The sequence below is a fragment of the Gigantopelta aegis genome, chromosome 8 (genome assembly GCF_016097555.1).
Source record: "Gigantopelta aegis isolate Gae_Host chromosome 8, Gae_host_genome, whole genome shotgun sequence".
NCBI lineage: Eukaryota > Metazoa > Mollusca > Gastropoda > Neomphalida > Peltospiridae > Gigantopelta > Gigantopelta aegis.
The window spans coordinates 1,940,743-1,962,281 of NC_054706.1; the positions used below are offsets into that span (position 1 = coordinate 1,940,743).

The 21,539-nt window shown below is 36.5% G+C and overlaps 2 protein-coding genes across 2 annotated transcripts; one reads left to right on the forward strand and one right to left on the reverse strand.

The window, feature by feature from the left end:
- Positions 1-363: 363 nt before the first annotated feature.
- Positions 364-17,117, reverse strand: LOC121378853 (DPY30 domain-containing protein 1-like). Its single transcript, XM_041507195.1, has 5 exons — positions 16,991-17,117; positions 13,199-13,383; positions 6,524-6,646; positions 5,013-5,117; positions 364-3,582 (listed from the first exon to the last, which is right to left on the reverse strand). Exons 2-5 carry the CDS (start codon positions 13,355-13,357, stop codon positions 3,433-3,435), a joined length of 537 nt encoding a protein of 178 aa, XP_041363129.1. The 5' UTR covers positions 13,358-13,383; positions 16,991-17,117; the 3' UTR covers positions 364-3,432.
- A 6-nt stretch (positions 17,118-17,123) lies between these two features.
- On the forward strand, positions 17,124-21,431 carry LOC121378854 (uncharacterized protein C4orf45 homolog). Its single transcript, XM_041507196.1, has 3 exons — positions 17,124-17,333; positions 19,979-20,202; positions 21,369-21,431. Exons 1-3 carry the CDS (start codon positions 17,243-17,245, stop codon positions 21,429-21,431), a joined length of 378 nt encoding a protein of 125 aa, XP_041363130.1. The 5' UTR covers positions 17,124-17,242.
- The last annotated feature ends 108 nt before the right edge of the window (positions 21,432-21,539 follow it).

Here is a 21,539-nt window from a genome sequence, read left to right on the forward strand (position 1 = left end):
AACTTTAACCCGATGATGCATGGTAATAAATATCATCACTGTCCCCACCCCCACCTCCTTACAAAAACAACTTAAACAGCTCTTGCAAATCATTCGGTTAGCCTAATTATGAATTCGATACAATCTAGTAGCCAGGAAAGTTTAAAGTGTACGTTTTTCTGATTGAAAACAAATTAGTAGCCAAAATTAATGGTGATTCAGGGTTGGATATATAGGTGGTCTTGCAGATGTGCTATCCCACCCACTCCTCAACCCACCCCCAGTACCAATGTAAAATCCTGGCTATATTTATATTTAAATGCCTGTACCTACAGGATTATTGAATTTCATGTGACACTGCGCAAAAGAAAATAAACAAAAACGTTTCTTTCAAGTTTTATTTTCCTTTTGACTATAAAATTATCACTTCAAACGGAATATATCTATGCCATAAATATATTTCCTGTTGTTTTCACTTTTTCACCCAACCTTTCTCTCGTAACTCACCCAGTTGAACACAACTATAAATACAGCTATGCACAAATATTTAGAATAATTGTATATACAGAATCACTGTAGAATAAAGTTATTAAGATATTGCATACTCAAGCCAAAACAACACACGCCAATGGATGAACGTAAATAATACTGTGGTTAATACAAAATGCATATACGAATAAATGGTTAAGTACAAAAGTAAATATGTTGCACAAACAGCAATATAATATAATAATGGGAGCTGTGATCCCACGGATGAAAAAAAAAATATCAAATATGATTTGTAAAATACACGTATAACACAGGATAAAGCTCATGTTTTGTGTGTATGGTATTTTCAAATTTACAATATTTCACAACACAATATAAGCTTTACAGATATATAGACGTAACTTTCCTCACCAATATAATAGGACAAAAAAAGGTTTTCAAAAATCAAGAATCTAGCAAAAGATAAATGTTTATCAAATATAAGAATACAAATATTGTTTAGTATTAAATACTGTGTATATAAAACATGTTTCCAAAAGGTATTTTCGTTAATTTTACCATTCTAATTAACATGGCTGCCATTATATTCATTGTATATACAGAGTACATTAAGTAAAGAAATTTAATTTTAAAAGACAATTTATCATATTTTTAAACACCATTTAGTGTAATGAAAATATAGAATAAACAAACAAAAACCATTAAGTGTTAGAAAAGTGAAGAGAAACTACATACTAGTATAAATTTTGATTGTTTTGACTAGATCCTTCAACTGTTTCTCACACTGGATTAAATACAAATAATTAGAATATTCTGACAAAACTATCTGATCATTTTTTAACAACTGATCACTTTTAACATTTACAACATTACAAATGTGAAATGAACTGATTTTAATCATATTTGACCATAATACCTGTATTGAATTTATTTATAAATACTCATGCATTAATTTTTTTTTAAATATCATGTTTCTTGCAAGACAACAAGAAATCGCACATTATCATTTTGTTGGACTATATATTACAGTAAACAGAAATTAATGAGTATTCACTGAACAAAAAAATTAAATGTAAGATGCCCAGCTGTATAAGCCTGGTATGGAAAATAAACTTGATTTTTACATACAGCGTAAACCAATAAATTAATGAGAAATTAAAACATGTAACCAATATATGAACGCATTAATTACTTGATTTACTATATTTTATAATATAACAATAGTGGTATAGTCATAATAAGTAGGCCGACTCCTATGCATTATGCACGTCCATCTTTAAAATACACACTTGTTTCATCGGTACAGAGTAATCATGATATTTATAACCAAACAGAACTTAAAATTGTCAGTGTAACTTTTTTGGTCTTTTTTTTTTTTTGTGTGCCAAATATAGCTTTTTATCCATTATTATAACTACAATATCTGGGAACATTTTGTTCAGTATCACGTCATGATTTACAAATCACTACACCATTCTAAAACATTAAATAGTAGTTGCTAATCAATTTTTATTTTATCAAATACGTCACAAATCTTCTTTTTTTTTAAACAAAGTGTTCCCTGAATATACAAAAATTGTCTTGCTTAGAATCTGAATATCTGTATGAAAGGAAACCAGAATGACTTTATTGATAGAATGCATTGTATTTCACACTTTTAATAGGTTTCATTATCCAGATGTCTTCCAGATGGCCTTAATACTATAAATGATATATTTTCATCCAAATTGTTTACAAAATGAAGACAGTTAGGGTGAAATTATATTTTTTATTTTATATTCTCAGAACATATACACAATGTATGTAGAATTTCCATAAATTTATAATAATTTTTATTATTACTGTATTTTTTTAATTTTTTAAACTAATAAACAAAATGGGAATATACCCTCTGAGCTCGCATGGATAAAAATGTATAATTTATTTTATTATGACCCAACATAGGACAGTCCCTTTAAATGAAAGTCTGTTCTCATTGTTGATTTTGTTCTTGTTCTCATTAAGCTGACATTTAACCTCCGACCAGCCCAAATGACCTACAAACCAGGGCCAGCTTGTACTAATATCTGTTAGAACACCTATTGACTTGTTTCGTTTGATTAGAGATGAAACTGAAATTAATTTCCTGAAGATATGTCGAATTTTAAATCAGCAGATATTAAAGCTACATGGTCCTGTTACATCTGACTGAACTCAGTCTTTTTACTTAAGATGCATGTATTAATTGCCTTATATCTGATGTGTTTAGTCTTCATAATTCATGACATCAATCAGCAATGCCACTGCAAAAAGCAGTAGCTAAATCGATCTGCAATAGGGTTTTTTATTATCAGGTTATTATCTGTACTAAACTGCCATTGCAATTGATTCAATTTTAAGGGCTGTGTTTGGGGTTGCAGTTATATGTATAAACGTTGGCATGCACAAGAATTCTGATAATACTGGGGGTTTTCAAAATACCTTTAAGAAATACTTATAGACAGGCCTATAGGAACTGGAAGAGCTGGGAGGGGGCTTTGCCCCCCCCCCCCCCCCCATCCATACACGAATATGAAAAAGTAAGTTTTCTTTGTCTAACTCTATATAAATAAAAATAAAAATCTTGCTTGTGCTCCCCCACTAGAGACTGGCCCACCCCAACCTCTCCAGGTATTGTTCCTATGGGCCTGATGGATGATTTAAGTAATAAACACAACATGGCCAGATGTAAACATATACAATTTCTGTTTAAAAAACTAACTTTTACATGGCCAAGCATTGTTTAAGAGAACCAAGTACCATTACAAAAAAATTTATATTATAACTACGCACCACTCTGTTAACAAAATAACATCACAAAGCATTAATGTCTTTGTTCACTGTTTAACACAGACGATAGCTGAACCCATGGATGGACAGATGACAGTTAAACCCACAGACGGACAGATGGATGGACGGATGGACAGACGACAGTGCGAGACTTCCCTAAGCCGCCTGTTCCTCTGATTCATCTTCCAGGGGCTCATCCTGGTTCTCATCACCCTGGGACGGAGCCTGCTCCTCCCCCCAAGCACCTTCCTGAGATCCGGGGGCCGTCTCAGAACTCTCCTCTAGAATCTCCACACTAGACTGTTTCTGAATAAATAATAATAATAATAATAAATATAGCTTGTTTGAACTACCATATGAATGAATGAATGAATGAATGAATGAATGGATAAATGAATGAACTGAAGGATGAACGAACGAACAAATGAACGTTTAATGGTACCCCAGCACAAAAATGGACCTCAGCTATTGGGTGTCAAAGGTAAATGTTGAGTGAAGCAAGCAGTTAGAGTTAGTATTCAATCACAATTCCTGTGTCTCTCACATTCAAGACACTACAGCATTAATTTCAGCACCATAATTCCCATAGGGCCAGCAGATTTGTGAATAAATAGCATGTTACAGAATCAATGAAAGTTTTATATCCATCACCATCTTAAACACAGCAAATAGGTTCAGCAGTATATCCTCATGGAACTTCCCTCACAGATTTCTGAATACACGATACAGTGTTAGCTCACCTGGTCTGAGGAGTGAAACCACTGATGAGGAACACATGAAGAATAAGGGGAATAACTCCTATTAAACATACATACCGGTAATACCAAGTTAAAAGGGAGATAATAACAAGAATCATAGAAACGTGTGCCAGCCTAGTTTGGAATTTGAACCACTGGTGTAGCCAGGGTTTATAATGGGGGGGGCAACCCACTACAGACTCGTGGGGGGGGGGGGGCCAATGCACACTATATATGTATGAATGTATGATTTTATAAAATTTAATAGTGTTAAAAAAAATAGATGGGGGGGATATGGCCCCTGTGCCTCGCTATGCCACCAATTTTAACCACTGTCTATAACTAATGTGTTCACTATATTGAACACCAAACCACAACATCAATTAAATTTGATATTTGTAGTGTGAAATATTTTTTGGTTTATACATGTATAGAGAATACAATATAAGTGTCCATCAGATACCATTAGAGTTCTAAAATGTATCTAAAGAGCGAAAGCAAGATGCTTGGTTATTAATGAACAAGTTGAAAGATAAATGGTATCGAATGGACAGAAATGTACCATTCTATTTCTTACATATTCTCAAAAAATTGATTTTAAATGAATTTAAACACTTTTTTTTAACTAAAACCTGTTTTCGGCCCATAGCACTTATAAGTTAACTTGTACGTCACAAACACATCAATTTCATGTTAACTTGTACATATATTGATCGATTCGACCATGCTTTTCTTTCCATTGGAAGGTATAGCATTGCCGACCTGGTGATCAGCTATGAGCAGCCAATCGTATGTCTTTAAATTGTTATCACACATATATGTTAACAGTACAATGCATGTGTTACCAAAAATAAAGAATGCGTGTGTAAGAATTTATACCTTTTTGTTTTGGTGGTCAGTTCTAAATATTACCACACATGCTGTGCTCTTTCATCATGTGTAAATTTGCTATGATAGTTATAAAGCAGAAAACTACTCATGTTATCTTGTGGTACGTACAATCTCCTCCGACACAACTTTCTCTTGAGGTTCCTCGCTTTTCTCCATCACTGTCGCCAGTTTGGTAGCAGTCGACGCTTCTTGCTGCCTCAGCAATTCCTGCTCCTGCAAAATTGTAGATGTCACTGTATTATTTTATCTTTATATCACACACATATATATATTCACATGCATGCATGATATAATGCATGAACAAACAAACACACATACATGGAAAATGAAAGAACTGAGCATATTCAGGACAAATATATGGATATATTCAAGATTTAACAATATAAGATTTTAAGAATCACGAACTGTGAATATTAGAAACACAAGAATACCAGTACATACATGTATGGTGAAATCAAAATCAACCATTGCATGGCAAACAAAGAAAAGTGATACTCTATCACAATTAAACGTATAGTAAACCATTAGGTCATTACTAATGGCAAACAAAGAAAAGTGATACTCTATCACAATTAAAAGTATAGTAAACCATTAGGTCATTACTAATGGCTCAAAGAAAAGTGATACTCTATCACAATTAAAAGTATAGTAAACCATTAGGTCATTACTAATGGCTCAAAAAAAAGTGATACTCTATCACAATTAAAAGTATAGTAAACCATTAGGTCATTACTAATGGCTCAAAGAAAAGTGATACTCTATCACAATTAAAAGTATAGTAAACCATTAGGTCATTACTAATGGCTCAAAGAAAAGTGATACTCTATCACAATTAAACGTATAGTAAACCATTAGGTCATTACTAATGGCAAACAAAGAAAAGTGATACTCTATCACAATTAAAAGTATAGTAAACCATTAGGTCATTACTAATGGCTCAAAAAAAAGTGATACTCTATCACAATTAAAAGTATAGTAAACCATTAGGTCATTACTAATGGCTCAAAGAAAAGTGATACTCTATCACAATTAAACGTATAGTAAACCATTAGGTCATTACTAATGGCAAACAAAGAAAAGTGATACTCTATCACAATTAAAAGTATAGTAAACCATTAGGTCATTACTAATGGCAAACAAAGAAAAGTGATACTCTATCACAATTAAAAGTATAGTAAACCATTAGGTCATTACTAATGGCTCAAAAGAAAATATAAACAACCATTTGTAATTTTTCTTACAATAAAACATGAGGATGTAATCAATAAAATACAAAGAATTTTTCTTACAATATAGTAAAAGGTTTTGATTATTATGGGATCTAAACAATGTTTTAGAAGATATATTATCTCAATTATAAGAAAAGGAAATGACTTCTGCTATCTGATGTGTTATTTTAACATTTGGTCTCAATGCAAAATATAAACTATTTGTAATTTTCATTACTAAAAAACATGAGGTTCTAAGATATAAAATAGAAACAATTTTTTCTTACAACATAGCAAAAGGTTTTAATTATTATGGGACTACGGCTATTTGGTGTCTAACATGTTGTTTTAATGCTTGGTCTTGAGAGGGAAAGGAACCCAGCTGTGACTTGGTGAGTAAGAGTTGTCTACCTTCCTCTTCCTCTCCTCAATGGCGCGGATCCGGGCCGCCTCCTGTCTCATCTCCTCCTGCATCTTCTTCTCTAACTCGTACTCCTTCTTCTCTCTCTCCATCCGCTCAATGTCAGCCTGTTTCTAAAACACAAATTAAACGAAAGATATATAATTAATGATACCCCAGTAAACATGCAACTATCACGGACTGTGTCTAACACATGTATATAGAGAATACTACATGAATGGCCAACAGATATCATTTATATTACAGAGTTGTTTTAAAATGTGCATGTTCGAAACCCTAGTGGTATATGAGCATGTTAAACTAGTTAACTACCTACCTTAAAATGTATCTAATAAGCGAAAGTGAGTAGCATATGTTTTTAAACGACGAGTTGTAAGATAAATGGTATCTAACGAACATGAATGTAATGTTCTAGTACTTACATATCCTATAAAAACATTTAAACTGAATTTAAACGCCTTTTTAAAATAAATCCTATTTATGGCTCTAGCATTATTGTCAACTTGTGTGTCACAAACTAGTTATTTCAGGTTAACTTGTACATCACAGAGTGATAGATTTGACGGTGCTTTTTTTCCATTACTTTAGTGTAATGTCTTAAACTTCATTAAGATGTGAACCTAGGATCTGCCAGCCTTATGGCCAATAGTTTCAATTACCACTATATCACCATGGCCAGTGATTCTTTGTTAAAGGTCATACTAAACCAAATCACATCAAGCTGGGTCAAAGTTTGAGGTGCAGTTAGTACCACAAGTTCTGCCATTGGTGGTAAATGTGACAGTGTTATTCTTTTAAAAACATTACTTTCATCAGGGTAATAAATGTATGCAATTGTATTTCATCTAGTGCCACTGTGTCAATTTAAGTGTGAAACTAGAGGGGCTGTATAAACATCTGGTTATAACGAACATGAGCCAAGAAAGGTTTCACTCTCTTCAGTTAATACAATGAGGGAGTTAGGGGTTTCACTCTCTTCAGTTAATACATTCAGGGAGTTAGGGGTTTCACTCTCTTCAGTTAATACATTCAGGGAGTTAGGGGTTTCACTCTCTTCAGTTAATACAATGAGGGAGTTAAGGGTTTCACTCTCTTCAGTTAATACATTCAGAGAGTTAGGTGTTTCACTCTCTTCAGTTAATACATTCGGGGAGTTAGGTGTTTCACTCTCTTCAGTTAATACATTTGGGGAGTTAGGTGTTTCACTCTCTTCAGTTAATACAATCAGGGAGTTAGGGGTTTCACTCTCTTCAGTTAATACAATCAGGGAGTTAGGGGTTTCACTCTCTTCAGTTAATACATTCAGGGAGTTAGGGGTTTCACTCTCTTCAGTTAATACAATCAGGGAGTTAGGGGTTTCACTCTCTTCAGTTAATACATTCAGGGAGTTAGGGGTTTCACTCTCTTCAGTTAATACATTGGGGGAGTTAGGGGTTTCACTCTCTTCAGTTAATACATTCAGGGAGTTAGGGGTTTCACTCTCTTCAGTTAATACAATGGGGGAGTTAGGGGTTTCACTCTCTTCAGTTAATACATTCAGGGAGTTAGGGGTTTCACTCTCTTCAGTTAATACAATGAGGGAGTTAGGGGTTTCACTCTCTTCAGTTAATACATTCAGGGAGTTAGGTGTTTCACTCTCTTCAGTTAATACATTGGGGGAGTTAGGGGTTTCACTCTCTTCAGTTAATACATTCAGGGAGTTAGGGGTTTCACTCTCTTCAGTTAATACATTCAGGGAGTTAGGTGTTTCACTCTCTTCAGTTAATACATTGGGGGAGTTAGGGGTTTCACTCTCTTCAGTTAATACATTCAGGGAGTTAGGGGTTTCACTCTCTTCAGTTAATACATTCAGGGAGTTAGGGGTTTCACTCTCTTCAGTTAATACATTGGGGGAGTTAGGGGTTTCACTCTCTTCAGTTAATACATTGAGGGAGTTAGGGGTTTCACTCTCTTCAGTTAATACATTGGGGGAGTTAGGGGTTTCACTCTCTTCAGTTAATACATTCAGGGAGTTAGGGGTTTCACTCTCTTCAGTTAATACAATGAGGGAGTTAGGGGTTTCACTCTCTTCAGTTAATACAATGGGGGAGTTAGGGGTTTCACTCTCTTCAGTTAATACATTCAGGGAGTTAGGGGTTTCACTCTCTTCAGTTAATACAATGAGGGAGTTAGGGGTTTCACTCTCTTCAGTTAATACATTCAGGGAGTTAGGTGTTTCACTCTCTTCAGTTAATACATTGGGGGAGTTAGGGGTTTCACTCTCTTCAGTTAATACATTCAGGGAGTTAGGGGTTTCACTCTCTTCAGTTAATACATTCAGGGAGTTAGGGGTTTCACTCTCTTCAGTTAATACAATGAGGGAGTTAGGGGTTTCACTCTCTTCAGTTAATACATTCAGGGAGTTAGGGGTTTCACTCTCTTCAGTTAATACATTGGGGGAGTTAGGGGTTTCACTCTCTTCAGTTAATACATTCAGGGAGTTAGGGGTTTCACTCTCTTCAGTTAATACATTCAGGGAGTTAGGGGTTTCACTCTCTTCAGTTAATACAATGAGGGAGTTAAGGGTTTCACTCTCTTCAGTTAATACATTCAGAGAGTTAGGTGTTTCACTCTCTTCAGTTAATACATTCGGGGAGTTAGGTGTTTCACTCTCTTCAGTTAATACATTTGGGGAGTTAGGTGTTTCACTCTGTTCAGTTAATACATTCAGGGAGTTAGGGGTTTCACTCTCTTCAGTTAATACAATCAGGGAGTTAGGGGTTTCACTCTCTTCAGTTAATACAATGAGGGAGTTAGGGGTTTCACTCTCTTCAGTTAATACATTCAGGGAGTTAGGGGTTTCACTCTCTTCAGTTAATACATTCAGGGAGTTAGGGGTTTCACTCTCTTCAGTTAATACATTCAGGGAGTTAGGGGTTTCACTCTCTTCAGTTAATACATTCAGGGAGTTAGGGGTTTCACTCTCTTCAGTTAATACAATGAGGGAGTTAGGGGTTTCACTCTCTTCAGTTAATACATTCAGGGAGTTAGGGGTTTCACTCTCTTCAGTTAATACATTGGGGGAGTTAGGGGTTTCACTCTCTTCAGTTAATACAATGAGGGAGTTAGGGGTTTCACTCTCTTCAGTTAATACATTGGGGGAGTTAGGGGTTTCACTCTCTTCAGTTAATACATTCAGGGAGTTAGGGGTTTCACTCTCTTCAGTTAATACAATGAGGGAGTTAGGGGTTTCACTCTCTTCAGTTAATACAATGGGGGAGTTAGGGGTTTCACTCTCTTCAGTTAATACATTCAGGGAGTTAGGGGTTTCACTCTCTTCAGTTAATACAATGAGGGAGTTAGGGGTTTCACTCTCTTCAGTTAATACATTCAGGGAGTTAGGTGTTTCACTCTCTTCAGTTAATACATTGGGGGAGTTAGGGGTTTCACTCTCTTCAGTTAATACATTCAGGGAGTTAGGGGTTTCACTCTCTTCAGTTAATACATTCAGGGAGTTAGGGGTTTCACTCTCTTCAGTTAATACAATGAGGGAGTTAGGGGTTTCACTCTCTTCAGTTAATACATTCAGAGAGTTAGGGGTTTCACTCTCTTCAGTTAATACATTCGGGGAGTTAGGTGTTTCACTCTCTTCAGTTAATACATTTGGGGAGTTAGGTGTTTCACTCTGTTCAGTTAATACATTCAGGGAGTTAGGGGTTTCACTCTGTTCAGTTAATACATTCAGGGAGTTAGGGGTTTCACTCTGTTCAGTTAATACAATGAGGGAGTTAGGGGTTTCACTCTGTTCAGTTAATACAATCAGGGAGTTAGGGGTTTCACTCTCTTCAGTTAATACATTGGGGGAGTTAGGGGTTTCACTCTCTTCAGTTAATACATTCAGGGAGTTAGGGGTTTCACTCTCTTCAGTTAATACATTCAGGGAGTTAGGGGTTTCACTCTCTTCAGTTAATACAATGAGGGAGTTAGGGGTTTCACTCTCTTCAGTTAATACATTCAGAGAGTTAGGGGTTTCACTCTCTTCAGTTAATACATTCGGGGAGTTAGGTGTTTCACTCTGTTCAGTTAATACATTTGGGGAGTTAGGTGTTTCACTCTGTTCAGTTAATACATTCAGGGAGTTAGGGGTTTCACTCTGTTCAGTTAATACAATCAGGGAGTTAGGGGTTTCACTCTCTTCAGTTAATACATTCAGGGAGTTAGGGGTTTCACTCTCTTCAGTTAATACATTCAGGGAGTTAGGGGTTTCACTCTCTTCAGTTAATACAATGAGGGAGTTAGGGGTTTCACTCTCTTCAGTTAATACATTGGGGGAGTTAGGGGTTTCACTCTCTTCAGTTAATACATTCAGAGAGTTAGGGGTTTCACTCTCTTCAGTTAATACATTCGGGGAGTTAGGTGTTTCACTCTGTTCAGTTAATACATTTGGGGAGTTAGGTGTTTCACTCTGTTCAGTTAATACATTCAGGGAGTTAGGGGTTTCACTCTGTTCAGTTAATACAATGAGGGAGTTAGGGGTTTCACTCTCTTCAGTTAATACATTCAGGGAGTTAGGGGTTTCACTCTCTTCAGTTAATACATTCAGGGAGTTAGGGGTTTCACTCTCTTCAGTTAATACAATGAGGGAGTTAGGGGTTTCACTCTCTTCAGTTAATACATTGGGGGAGTTAGGGGTTTCACTCTCTTCAGTTAATACAATGAGGGAGTTAGGGGTTTCACTCTCTTCAGTTAATACATTGGGGGAGTTAGGGGTTTCACTCTCTTCAGTTAATACATTCAGAGAGTTAGGGGTTTCACTCTCTTCAGTTAATACATTCGGGGAGTTAGGTGTTTCACTCTGTTCAGTTAATACATTTGGGGAGTTAGGTGTTTCACTCTGTTCAGTTAATACATTCAGGGAGTTAGGGGTTTCACTCTGTTCAGTTAATACATTCAGGGAGTTAGGTGTTTCACTCTGTTCAGTTAATACATTTGGGGAGTTAGGGGTTTCACTCTCTTCAGTTAATACATTCGGGGAGTTAGGTGTTTCACTCTGTTCAGTTAATACATTTGGGGAGTTAGGTGTTTCACTCTGTTCAGTTAATACATTCAGGGAGTTAGGGGTTTCACTCTCTTCAGTTAATACAATCAGGGAGTTAGGGGTTTCACTCTCTTCAGTTAATACATTCAGGGAGTTAGGGGTTTCACTCTGTTCAGTTAATACAATGAGGGAGTTAGGGGTTTCACTCTCTTCAGTTAATACATTCAGGGAGTTAGGGGTTTCACTCTCTTCAGTTAATACAATGGGGGAGTTAGGGGTTTCACTCTCTTCAGTTAATACATTCAGGGAGTTAGGGGTTTCACTCTCTTCAGTTAATACATTCAGGGAGTTAGGGGTTTCACTCTCTTCAGTTAATACAATCAGGGAGTTAGGGGTTTCACTCTCTTCAGTTAATACATTCAGGGAGTTAGGGGTTTCACTCTGTTCAGTTAATACAATCAGGGAGTTAGGGGTTTCACTCTCTTCAGTTAATACATTCAGGGAGTTAGGGGTTTCACTCTCTTCAGTTAATACATTTGGGGAGTTAGGGGTTTCACTCTCTTCAGTTAATACATTCGGGGAGTTAGGTGTTTCACTCTGTTCAGTTAATACATTCAGGGAGTTAGGTGTTTCACTCTGTTCAGTTAATACATTCAGGGAGTTAGGGGTTTCACTCTCTTCAGTTAATACATTCAGGGAGTTAGGGGTTTCACTCTCTTCAGTTAATACATTCAGGGAGTTAGGGGTTTCACTCTCTTCAGTTAATACATTCAGGGAGTTAGGGGTTTCACTCTCTTCAGTTAATACAATGAGGGAGTTAGGGGTTTCACTCTCTTCAGTTAATACATTGGGGGAGTTAGGGGTTTCACTCTCTTCAGTTAATACAATGAGGGAGTTAGGGGTTTCACTCTCTTCAGTTAATACATTGGGGGAGTTAGGGGTTTCACTCTCTTCAGTTAATACATTCAGGGAGTTAGGGGTTTCACTCTCTTCAGTTAATACAATGAGGGAGTTAGGGGTTTCACTCTCTTCAGTTAATACAATGGGGGAGTTAGGGGTTTCACTCTCTTCAGTTAATACATTGGGGGAGTTAGGGGTTTCACTCTCTTCAGTTAATACAATGAGGGAGTTAGGGTTTCACTCTCTTCAGTTAATACATTCAGGGAGTTAGGGGTTTCACTCTCTTCAGTTAATGTATTCTGGGAGTTAGGGGTTTCACTCTCTTCAGTTAATACAATGAGGGAGTTAGGGGTTTCACTCTCTTCAGTTAATACATTCAGGGAGTTAGGGGTTTCACTCTCTTCAGTTAATACATTCAGGGAGTTAGGGGTTTCACTCTCTTCAGTTAATACAATGAGGGAGTTAGGGGTTTCACTCTCTTCAGTTAACCACATATGTTAATTTTGTCGCCAATGGGATTTTATTTGCTATTGTACAAAATAAAGAGTCATGTGCATTTCAACCACTGTAATGTTCTATCACTTGTATATATCGAAGATTGTTACTGCATTAAAAATATACTCAGCAATTATTAAAATGTTGTTTGGGTCTTTTGGGGTGTGAAAGGCTTTTTTGGGAGGTTGCAGAGTTACTGGGGTTTTAGGGGGGGTTTAAAAGAGGGAGGGGGTAAAAAGGTCATATTGTTTACCTCCCGCAGACTCCTCTGATTCTGCTCGTATTTGTAGAGCCACTGTGAGATGTATTCGATTGGGTCAGCGGGCCGTTTCTCAGCTACCTCGCACAAACACTGCGCCAGACAGTCCCCCATGTGTGTCTTCAGGTATGCGGTTTCCATCGCCATAGTCATCAGGTTCAACACTCGGCTTCTCCTCGCTGCAACATCACATTTAAACAGAAACTACATCATCAAAAGAAATACAGCACAACACATCAAAATACAGTCGAATCCACTTAACTGAATATTGATTGTGTACATGAAAATATGTACTACTCGGACATCAAAATAGAAAATACATCATAATAAAAATAATTTAAAACCAAGAAATACATTTTTAAAAATCCCCATTAAAACAGGAAATACATCACGATAGAAAATACATGGCCATCAAAAGTTAAAAACAGAAAATACAAAAACAAAAAAATATGTCCAAGTTAGTTTGTTTTGTTTAACGACACCACAAGAGCACATTGATTTGCCAATCATCAGCTGTTGAATGTCAAACATATAGTCTTAGAGACGAAACCTGCTATAGTTTTCCTTACTAGTGAGGGATCTTTTATATGCTGCATCCCACAGACAGGACAGCGCATACCACAGCCTTTGATATACCAGTTGTGGTGCGCTAGTTAGAATGAGAAATAGCTCAATGGGCCACTGAGAGGGATAGGTGTTGAAGATGCCAGCAGCTGGGTTTCAGAAATATATTAATTGTTCCAAAAAAGGATCAAAAGTTTGTTTGTTTTGTTTAATGATACCACTAGAGCACATTGATTTATTAATCGTCTACTAAATGTCAAACATTTGGTAATTTTAACATAGTCTTAGAGAGGAAACCCGCTACATTTTCCATTAGTAGCAAGGGTTCTTTTCTATGCACCATCCCACAGACAGGATAGCACATACCACAGCCTTTAATATACCAGTCGTGGTGCAGTGGATGGAACGAGAAATAGCCCAATGAACCCATCGATAGGGATCGATCCCAGACAGACCGTGCTTCAAGCGAGCACTTTACCACTGGGCTACTTACCCCCCTCCCCATAAAAAAATTCAGTGTATAAAGTTTAAAAATATCATGATCAAAATCCACCCATAGAACCTTCCATTTTAAAACACAAATAATTTTACTGCTACATGTGACAATTAGTAACCACTGTAGACCATAATGAATGAACTCTCCCTCGAACTGTGAAGTGAGATCACAGTGGCGTGATGTTTGAATCAATCAGAATAGTAAGCATAATGACAAAGTGCAATTACGATGAGTAAGAACCCACAACTCAACTGCTCACTTGTCATGGATCTGGGGCACAACTTCATTGAGGGGAATCGGGGATACATATTATAGCTCATAGACATAGCGCTCACCTGATGCATGGTCAGTCTAGGATTGACTGTCCCCTTTGGGCCCATTGGGCTATTTCTCATTCCAGCCAGTGCACCACAACTGGTATATCAAAGGCTGTGATATGTGATATCCTATCTATGCTACTAATGGAAAAATGTAGCGGGTTTCCTCTCTAAGAATCTGTCAGAATTATGAAATGTTTGACATCCAGAGGTGCAGTAAGTACTCGCCCGGTCGTCAAATGCGAGCATAATTCTGATGGAATAGTTAAAAAATGCAACTACCAGTCCTATAGGCAATCAATCTTATTTTTACTAACTACATGTAACTGTAAAAAAAAAAATTATATATATATAATTACAACTTTCCAGATTTATACGATTTACTGTATTCTGATTGGCTGACGTCACTAAGAAAACCAAGCGTTATCCTTCCATAAACCTCATAAAAATACGTCATCACGGAAGACCAAGATCGAAATAACCGCACAACACCAACAGTTACTACACGTATACAAAAGTTAATATCAAGGAAAAACACAAGACAAATCTGCACATGAAATTGTTTCATTTTTTAAAAAGAAGTTATAATAAAGATATATACACTGTTTTTGTTGATTCAATACTTATTTTTATTTTTAGCGGACAATTTCCAATAGTATGTATACATGTATTCCTACGCTTATTTACAGAACATGGTTGACGGTAAGAACGAAAGAAATTATTTTTGAGTGTTTTAAGGTACACTTCTTGTACTGTTTGTAATTATAAGAATTGTTTCTAATTTTTTAGGAATTTATCGATGTATAAAAGTCACAAATGTAGTATAAAATCGCTTCGCTACGCTACGCGATTTTATACCATTTGTGACTTTTATACATCGATAAATTCCAAAAAAATGAGAAACAATTCTTATATATATTTTTTTTTTTTTTTTTTTTTTTTCATTGAATCCATGACTTCGCATCAACCATGCCAGACTTTCAAACCATTCTGTTGCTTCTTTGAGTCCCCTGTCCTTATTTTACATGCATTGCATACGATTATATTCGGTCAGGATTAAATGACGTTCAAGTGCATATTACATCTTTAAAATAACATCTATTCAACATGAAATGTGTAGTGGACATTGTTTTGAATAGTAGTAATAATAATCAACAAACAAAACAAATAGTGACTATGTTTGCACTGGGCTATATGGTTTACATGTGACAATTGAGTTAAAAATTTATTTTAATGGTGTCATTTTTTATGTGTATTATTAATATGGAATTTATGGACCACCACACAACATTTCGAGTTCTTTGAAGTTATTTTTCTTGAATACTGGTCATTCAGTATTTATATTGATATTCCGCTTCAAAATATATACCACATCAAAAAGGTTACACTATTACAGTAAAACACAAGTAAACCTAAATTAAACCTACAAATCTCACTAGGCCCTATATATTGAATTTAATGTTTATATTTTAATGCTATATATACATTAGGTTATGTCTCTGTCAATATTAACAAGAAACACATCATTATTTTTACACAATCTAATTAAAATTAGCTCCACTATTACATGTGGATCTAACACCAGCCAGTTGGAGCTCATGTCCACCAATCAAAACCTTACTTGCAGAATCCTGCCAGTGATTTAAAAATAATTTGAAAACATAGCGAATTATCCTGAGGGTATACGACATGTTTCGTGTTAATTACGAATGCTTTAAAACATGTTTTATTTTATAAAATAAATAATTTGTAATGTAAAACTGAAGACTGATTTAGTTAGGTTTTTTTTATAAATAAATAAATAATTTTTAATGTAAAATTGAAGACTGATAATCCACCCCGTACGTATTGCTATGGTTCGCTGTACTGCAGCCACTAAAATAGACTAGCCCGATATTTTTAGAATTTGTATGCTCCCAAATAACGTTATAAAAGGCGAAGTGTGATTGGTCAATATTTAAATTATTATTTACAGACGAAATGTTACCTGGACATTGGGGACTGCGCAGTGTTGTTCGCAATCCGATTAAAATTAGTTCTACTGGTCTAAATTAGGCATTCGTTATTCACATGAAACATATGTATACCCTCAGGATAATTCGCTATGTTTTCAAATTATTTTTAAATCACTGGCAGGATTCTGCAAGTAAGGTTTTGATTGGTGGACATGAGCTCCAACTGGCTGGTGTTAGATCCATATGTAATAGTGGAGCTAATTTTAATTAGATTGATTTTTACACTACGCGAAATCGTTTCTTATTTGTGCCAAAACTTATACCGCGAGCAGATAAATGATAAATTGTGAGTGTGCTCCTTTAACAAAGAATACAGACCAAGGAACACACAAAACTACGATGCCATCTTTTTGTTTCGTATTTCTTAATTTGTTGTCGTCACGTCTAAACCTACCAGTTTGTCACAACAATGTAGAATAAGACAGAAGTCGAGAGATTTAGAAACCGCAAAAACGAGAACAGCAAAATTCACGTCGAACCGGAAATAAATAAATACCCTCCTTCCGTAGCAACCACTGACAATCACGTGATGTCGAGGCGACAGACAATCACGTGACGTTGAAGCTATTATTATCTGGCGCTGTCAATACGATTTCTCAATCTATACGTCGATAGAAGTTCGGTGATGTTATTGTAATTTATTAAAATGACTTCAACAAAATATGCTAGTCAGTTTATTGCACATAGTTCCGGTATTAGAGACGAAACACCACAAATGGCAAGAATGATATTTTCAGGTACGCATTGTTTTTTGGAGTTTGTTTTTGTTTTAGTTTGTGTTTATTTTATTTATTTCTCTTTTGTTCTCTCTTTTTTTTTCTTCTTTTTTTTTTGGGGGGGGGGGGGGGGGGTGTTTGTTTTGGGGGATTCTTGGGTAGCAATTATATTTTAAAGTCAACTTTGATTAAATTTGACATAGGCCTAAGTGTAAAATGCATAGCCACGACAATGATTTTTAAAAAGAAAAACTTGTTTTTGTTTTTCGTGGGGGTTTTTTCTGCGATATCAGTGGCGTAGGAAGGTGTTAAAAAGTGGGAGGGGCACACACACGCACACGCACGCACGCGCTATTTTCTACGCCAGTGGATATGAAAAGTATGCATTTCTATTAGTTTGATGTGAAACAGAACACACGTTTTAGGTTGAATGATTTGAAGGAATGTGTTGATCGAGGGTGTTAAGGGGCAATCCGTTCCGTTCCCTCTAATCCAAAACGACACAATCCTCTCTAAAGTATAATACTAAACTTATTCAAAGGCGCTATCGTTTTCCATTTTACCCATAACACCGGGTTAACATTCTTTGCTATTGTTTACTAAACTAGGATATCACCCGTATGGGATTTCTCACACTGGTTACTGGTGTTGTATATCCCTAAGCGTACTATACAGCGAAGCGCGGGCCTACTGTCCCCATAGTGCTGGAGCAATACCTCATATTCGGGCTAAATTGTACTAACCTCATACCTTTTTACCATGTATTTCCATCATTCTAACCTCAAAATAAGTTGTAATTCATGTACAAATTGCAGTGATTCGTTTACAACCCTATATTATAGCGGTTTGGTAGTGATACTAATATGAATAAATGTTGCTATTCAAATTTGGGCATTTTCGTTTAATTCGGGCAAAATCCAGCTTACCCAGCTACAAAAATGGAGCCCGTACTCCTGTGTGTATATTATGCTCAACCAGTTGATGTTTATACATCTGAATGTCATTCCTCACTGCGCGGTAATCCTGCAAATAAAGAACAAACAGAGATTTTCATTTTATTAAATAATATCCTCGTAATTATTTACTCATGACGAAAGTCCAGTACCGTAATAACAGCAACTGTTTTTTAAATTTTAAACTAAGCAGCATAACCCAGCCTCGTCCCCCCCCCCCACCCCCGCACCCCACCCAACTAGTTACGGCCCTGAACAATCTTAAGACAGCCAGGAGGGAGAGGTCTGTTGTCCCTACTTACACATACTGCAGGTCCGTCCACAGTCGTGTACAGATAAATTAAAAACGAAGAACATATTCAAACACTTGAAATCAATTCAGACATATGTCTTTTGGAAAGGACTATTTTCCTGGGTCAGGTAAATACCAAGGTAAACATGCACATGACATCTCAGTATTTACTTTCACTATGCCCATTACCTGTGTAGTTACACTGACTGGGTCCAGTATGTAAATGTCAAGTCTCGTGGGGACTTGCAGGTGTTGCAGCATGTATGTTATTTTACTGGGGCGATAAGATAATTGAAAACCCACTTAATGCACGTCTAAACGCAGGTTTGTCTGCGCTGTGGGGGTTTTTCAATTGATTAGCCACTCGAATGGGATAACCCGGGTTGGTTTCTACTCATTTAGAAAAGGAATGTTTGTCTAACGACGCCTCGGTACATATCAAACTATGACTATTTGGTATTAAATTATGACTATTTGGTGTCAGAACAGAACAGAACTTTATTTCACTCAAAGCCACCATCCTGTGGCATCAGATGAGTACATTATATACATTATATATACATATACACGCATGCGTTAAGTGACAAGTGTTTATAACAAACAAATAAGTAAGATTAAACTATACAAAATGGGTTTTCAGGAAGTAAAGTGGTTATTTATAATATTAATAAATTCATAAAGCTTTTTTAAGGATGCTGACACGTTTACAGTTAAACAGTTCTCTAAATTTAATTACATTTGGTCTAATAACATAGTATGGCTTTAGTAATCTTTTTCGTTCCTTGTTAAATTTATCACAAATAAAAATATAATGAAACTCATCTCCGATATCACCTATATTACATAATGTACATGTTCTATCTTCTTTTGGAACATTGGACCACCTGCCCTTTTCAATTGGTAAGACATAATTAGATATACGAAATCGGAGAAAAGTCATATAATTTTTCCTGTTAAGTATATTAAAGTAGCTTTCAAATTCTAACAGGTTATTTAAATTGAAGTTTATTTTGTTTAACTAGAGCACACTGATTTATTAATCATCAGCTATTGTCATGTCAAACATTTTGGTATTACTACTAATAGTAAAACAAATATAGTTTCAAATATATATATTTCAATTTCTTTTGTCCTTAAAATGCTCCATCTTTTGTATTGATGTAAAACACGTGTAAACGTACGGCCGGTATAACTGCTAGTCGCAGACGTAAACTTACGATGTTTTGAGAAATGGGCACCAGGCGAGCGCTTTTACAACTGAGCTACGTCATCACTGAGATGTCACTGGACCTACCCCATATCCATGAGAAGTGAGCAGCAATACGCGCCGCATCCAATCTGTATGATAGAGCCTTCACAGTCCGTGATTAAACACTGTTGGGAGAAGGTGTTAAACTAACTCTCGTTCTCTGTTTCCCCAGGACCGGACTACGTCCGAGACCAGTGCGTGACGGTCAACACGGATCACAGACAGGTGGGCATCGGCGACCAGTCCAGGGAACTGACCAGCGAGCTCAGCTACCTCTGGAGGGCGGCTCCCAACACACCCTTCCCGCGTTCAAGGGCGAGCCAAGTCGGGGAGATAGGGTGGGGCATCCAGTTCTTCACCGACTGGTCCCTCCAGCAAACAGGCGAACAGATCATGGTGGGTGTACCGTCAGTAGAGGTCTTACGTGGTCTTGGACGTTTTAGAGGTTTTATTTATAGTATATAAGAGGAAAGGGTTGTTGGACAGTCCATAAACATCATATTAACCTTTGCAAACAAAAAAACACATTAAATTTGGGTCCACTCAGTCTTAGAAATGGGTGCAGGATCGGTGGAGGTCATAGTGTTTCGGGGCCCAGGGTGAGAACGTCATTGGGGCCTTTAAAGATTTGCTTTTGAGGACAGCGAAGAGTTGAAAGTTTGGTATGATGGCTGTACAAATTAAGGGGAGGGGGACATTACAAATACATGGGGCCTACCAGTCCTCTGTAAATATAGTATAGTAACATCTACAATTAGGAGAGGGTCTAGTACGCTGGCAACCGTGTGCCTAACCTTTTGTTATTTAAGCAATAAATCTCAATGACAAATCCGTATTCCATGATCAAAATCGTATCTTTGCACAAGGCTGAGTCAACAGGATGTAAGGCAAATCTGTGATTGCTTCCATAATCCATTATCAGGTCACCGATTCAGGTGCTTGTCCTTAGGGAAATCACCATTCCCTTAGGAGATCCGTAACAGGATATATCATTCCCCCCTGTACCGCCTGTAGGAGGGCCACAAGCAAATATGTTTTCAATCACTCAGCGGTTTCTAGCTTAGAAGATATCAATCTGTATATCGTGTGTGTTTTTGACTGTCCTAGGGTCTATACACACGTTCAACACTGTGTCAGGGTGTGCTCGTTTGGCATGCACTAGAATACGAATCTCTCTAGGTTACTGAATGGGTGCAGCAAGGGTCACCGATCAGGACTCTTTGGGTGATCATCAACACAAACATTTACTAGTTTCCGGGCAAGATTCGAAAAGTAACACTTTTTGAGTGGCGGGCGTATTTGGAAGTGAGTATACAAACAGAAATACATTTCAAATGGCTAGATGTGAAAATATTACTACTTAAGTAAGAACTATTTACATTGCATTTTCTTTTTCACCGAGGTGTAACGTGGGACTGAATGTCAGTAGGGACCGTGGGGCTCGATTGCCAGTCACGTGGTTAACGTTTAGATATTGTGGATGAAGGTTTTCGCTGTAGTCGGTATTTTCTGTTACTATGCAAGTGTTTTATTTTATCAGTATATAAAATGTCTTATTTCAGATGGGCGAATTCCGTCGAGCGATAGAAGACGTATATACGCACAGACTACAGAATCCACGGTAAAACACAATTTTAAAAATACAGATATAAAATTATTCCATTTAAACAAAAAATAAATATACATGTTTAAATGAATAATACTACTAATAAAATAATGTTAAAAATAAGCCA

Bases quoted from the DNA above. Each gene is read 5' to 3' on its own strand.
- LOC121378854 (XM_041507196.1), top strand. From the start codon at position 17,243: ATGACTTCAACAAAATATGCTAGTCAGTTTATTGCACATAGTTCCGGT. The intron at 17,334-19,978 runs GTACGCATTGTT...CTGTTTCCCCAG, and splicing joins GGCAAGAATGATATTTTCAG to GACCGGACTACGTCCGAGAC. The intron at 20,203-21,368 runs GTGGGTGTACCG...GTCTTATTTCAG, and splicing joins AAACAGGCGAACAGATCATG to ATGGGCGAATTCCGTCGAGC.
- LOC121378853 (XM_041507195.1), bottom strand. From the start codon at position 13,357: ATGACTATGGCGATGGAAACCGCATACCTGAAGACACACATGGGGGAC. The intron at 6,647-13,198 runs GTAAACAATATG...TTTGTGTTTTAG, and splicing joins ATCAGAGGAGTCTGCGGGAG to AAACAGGCTGACATTGAGCG. The intron at 5,118-6,523 runs GTAGACAACTCT...ACAATTTTGCAG, and splicing joins TTGAGGAGAGGAAGAGGAAG to GAGCAGGAATTGCTGAGGCA.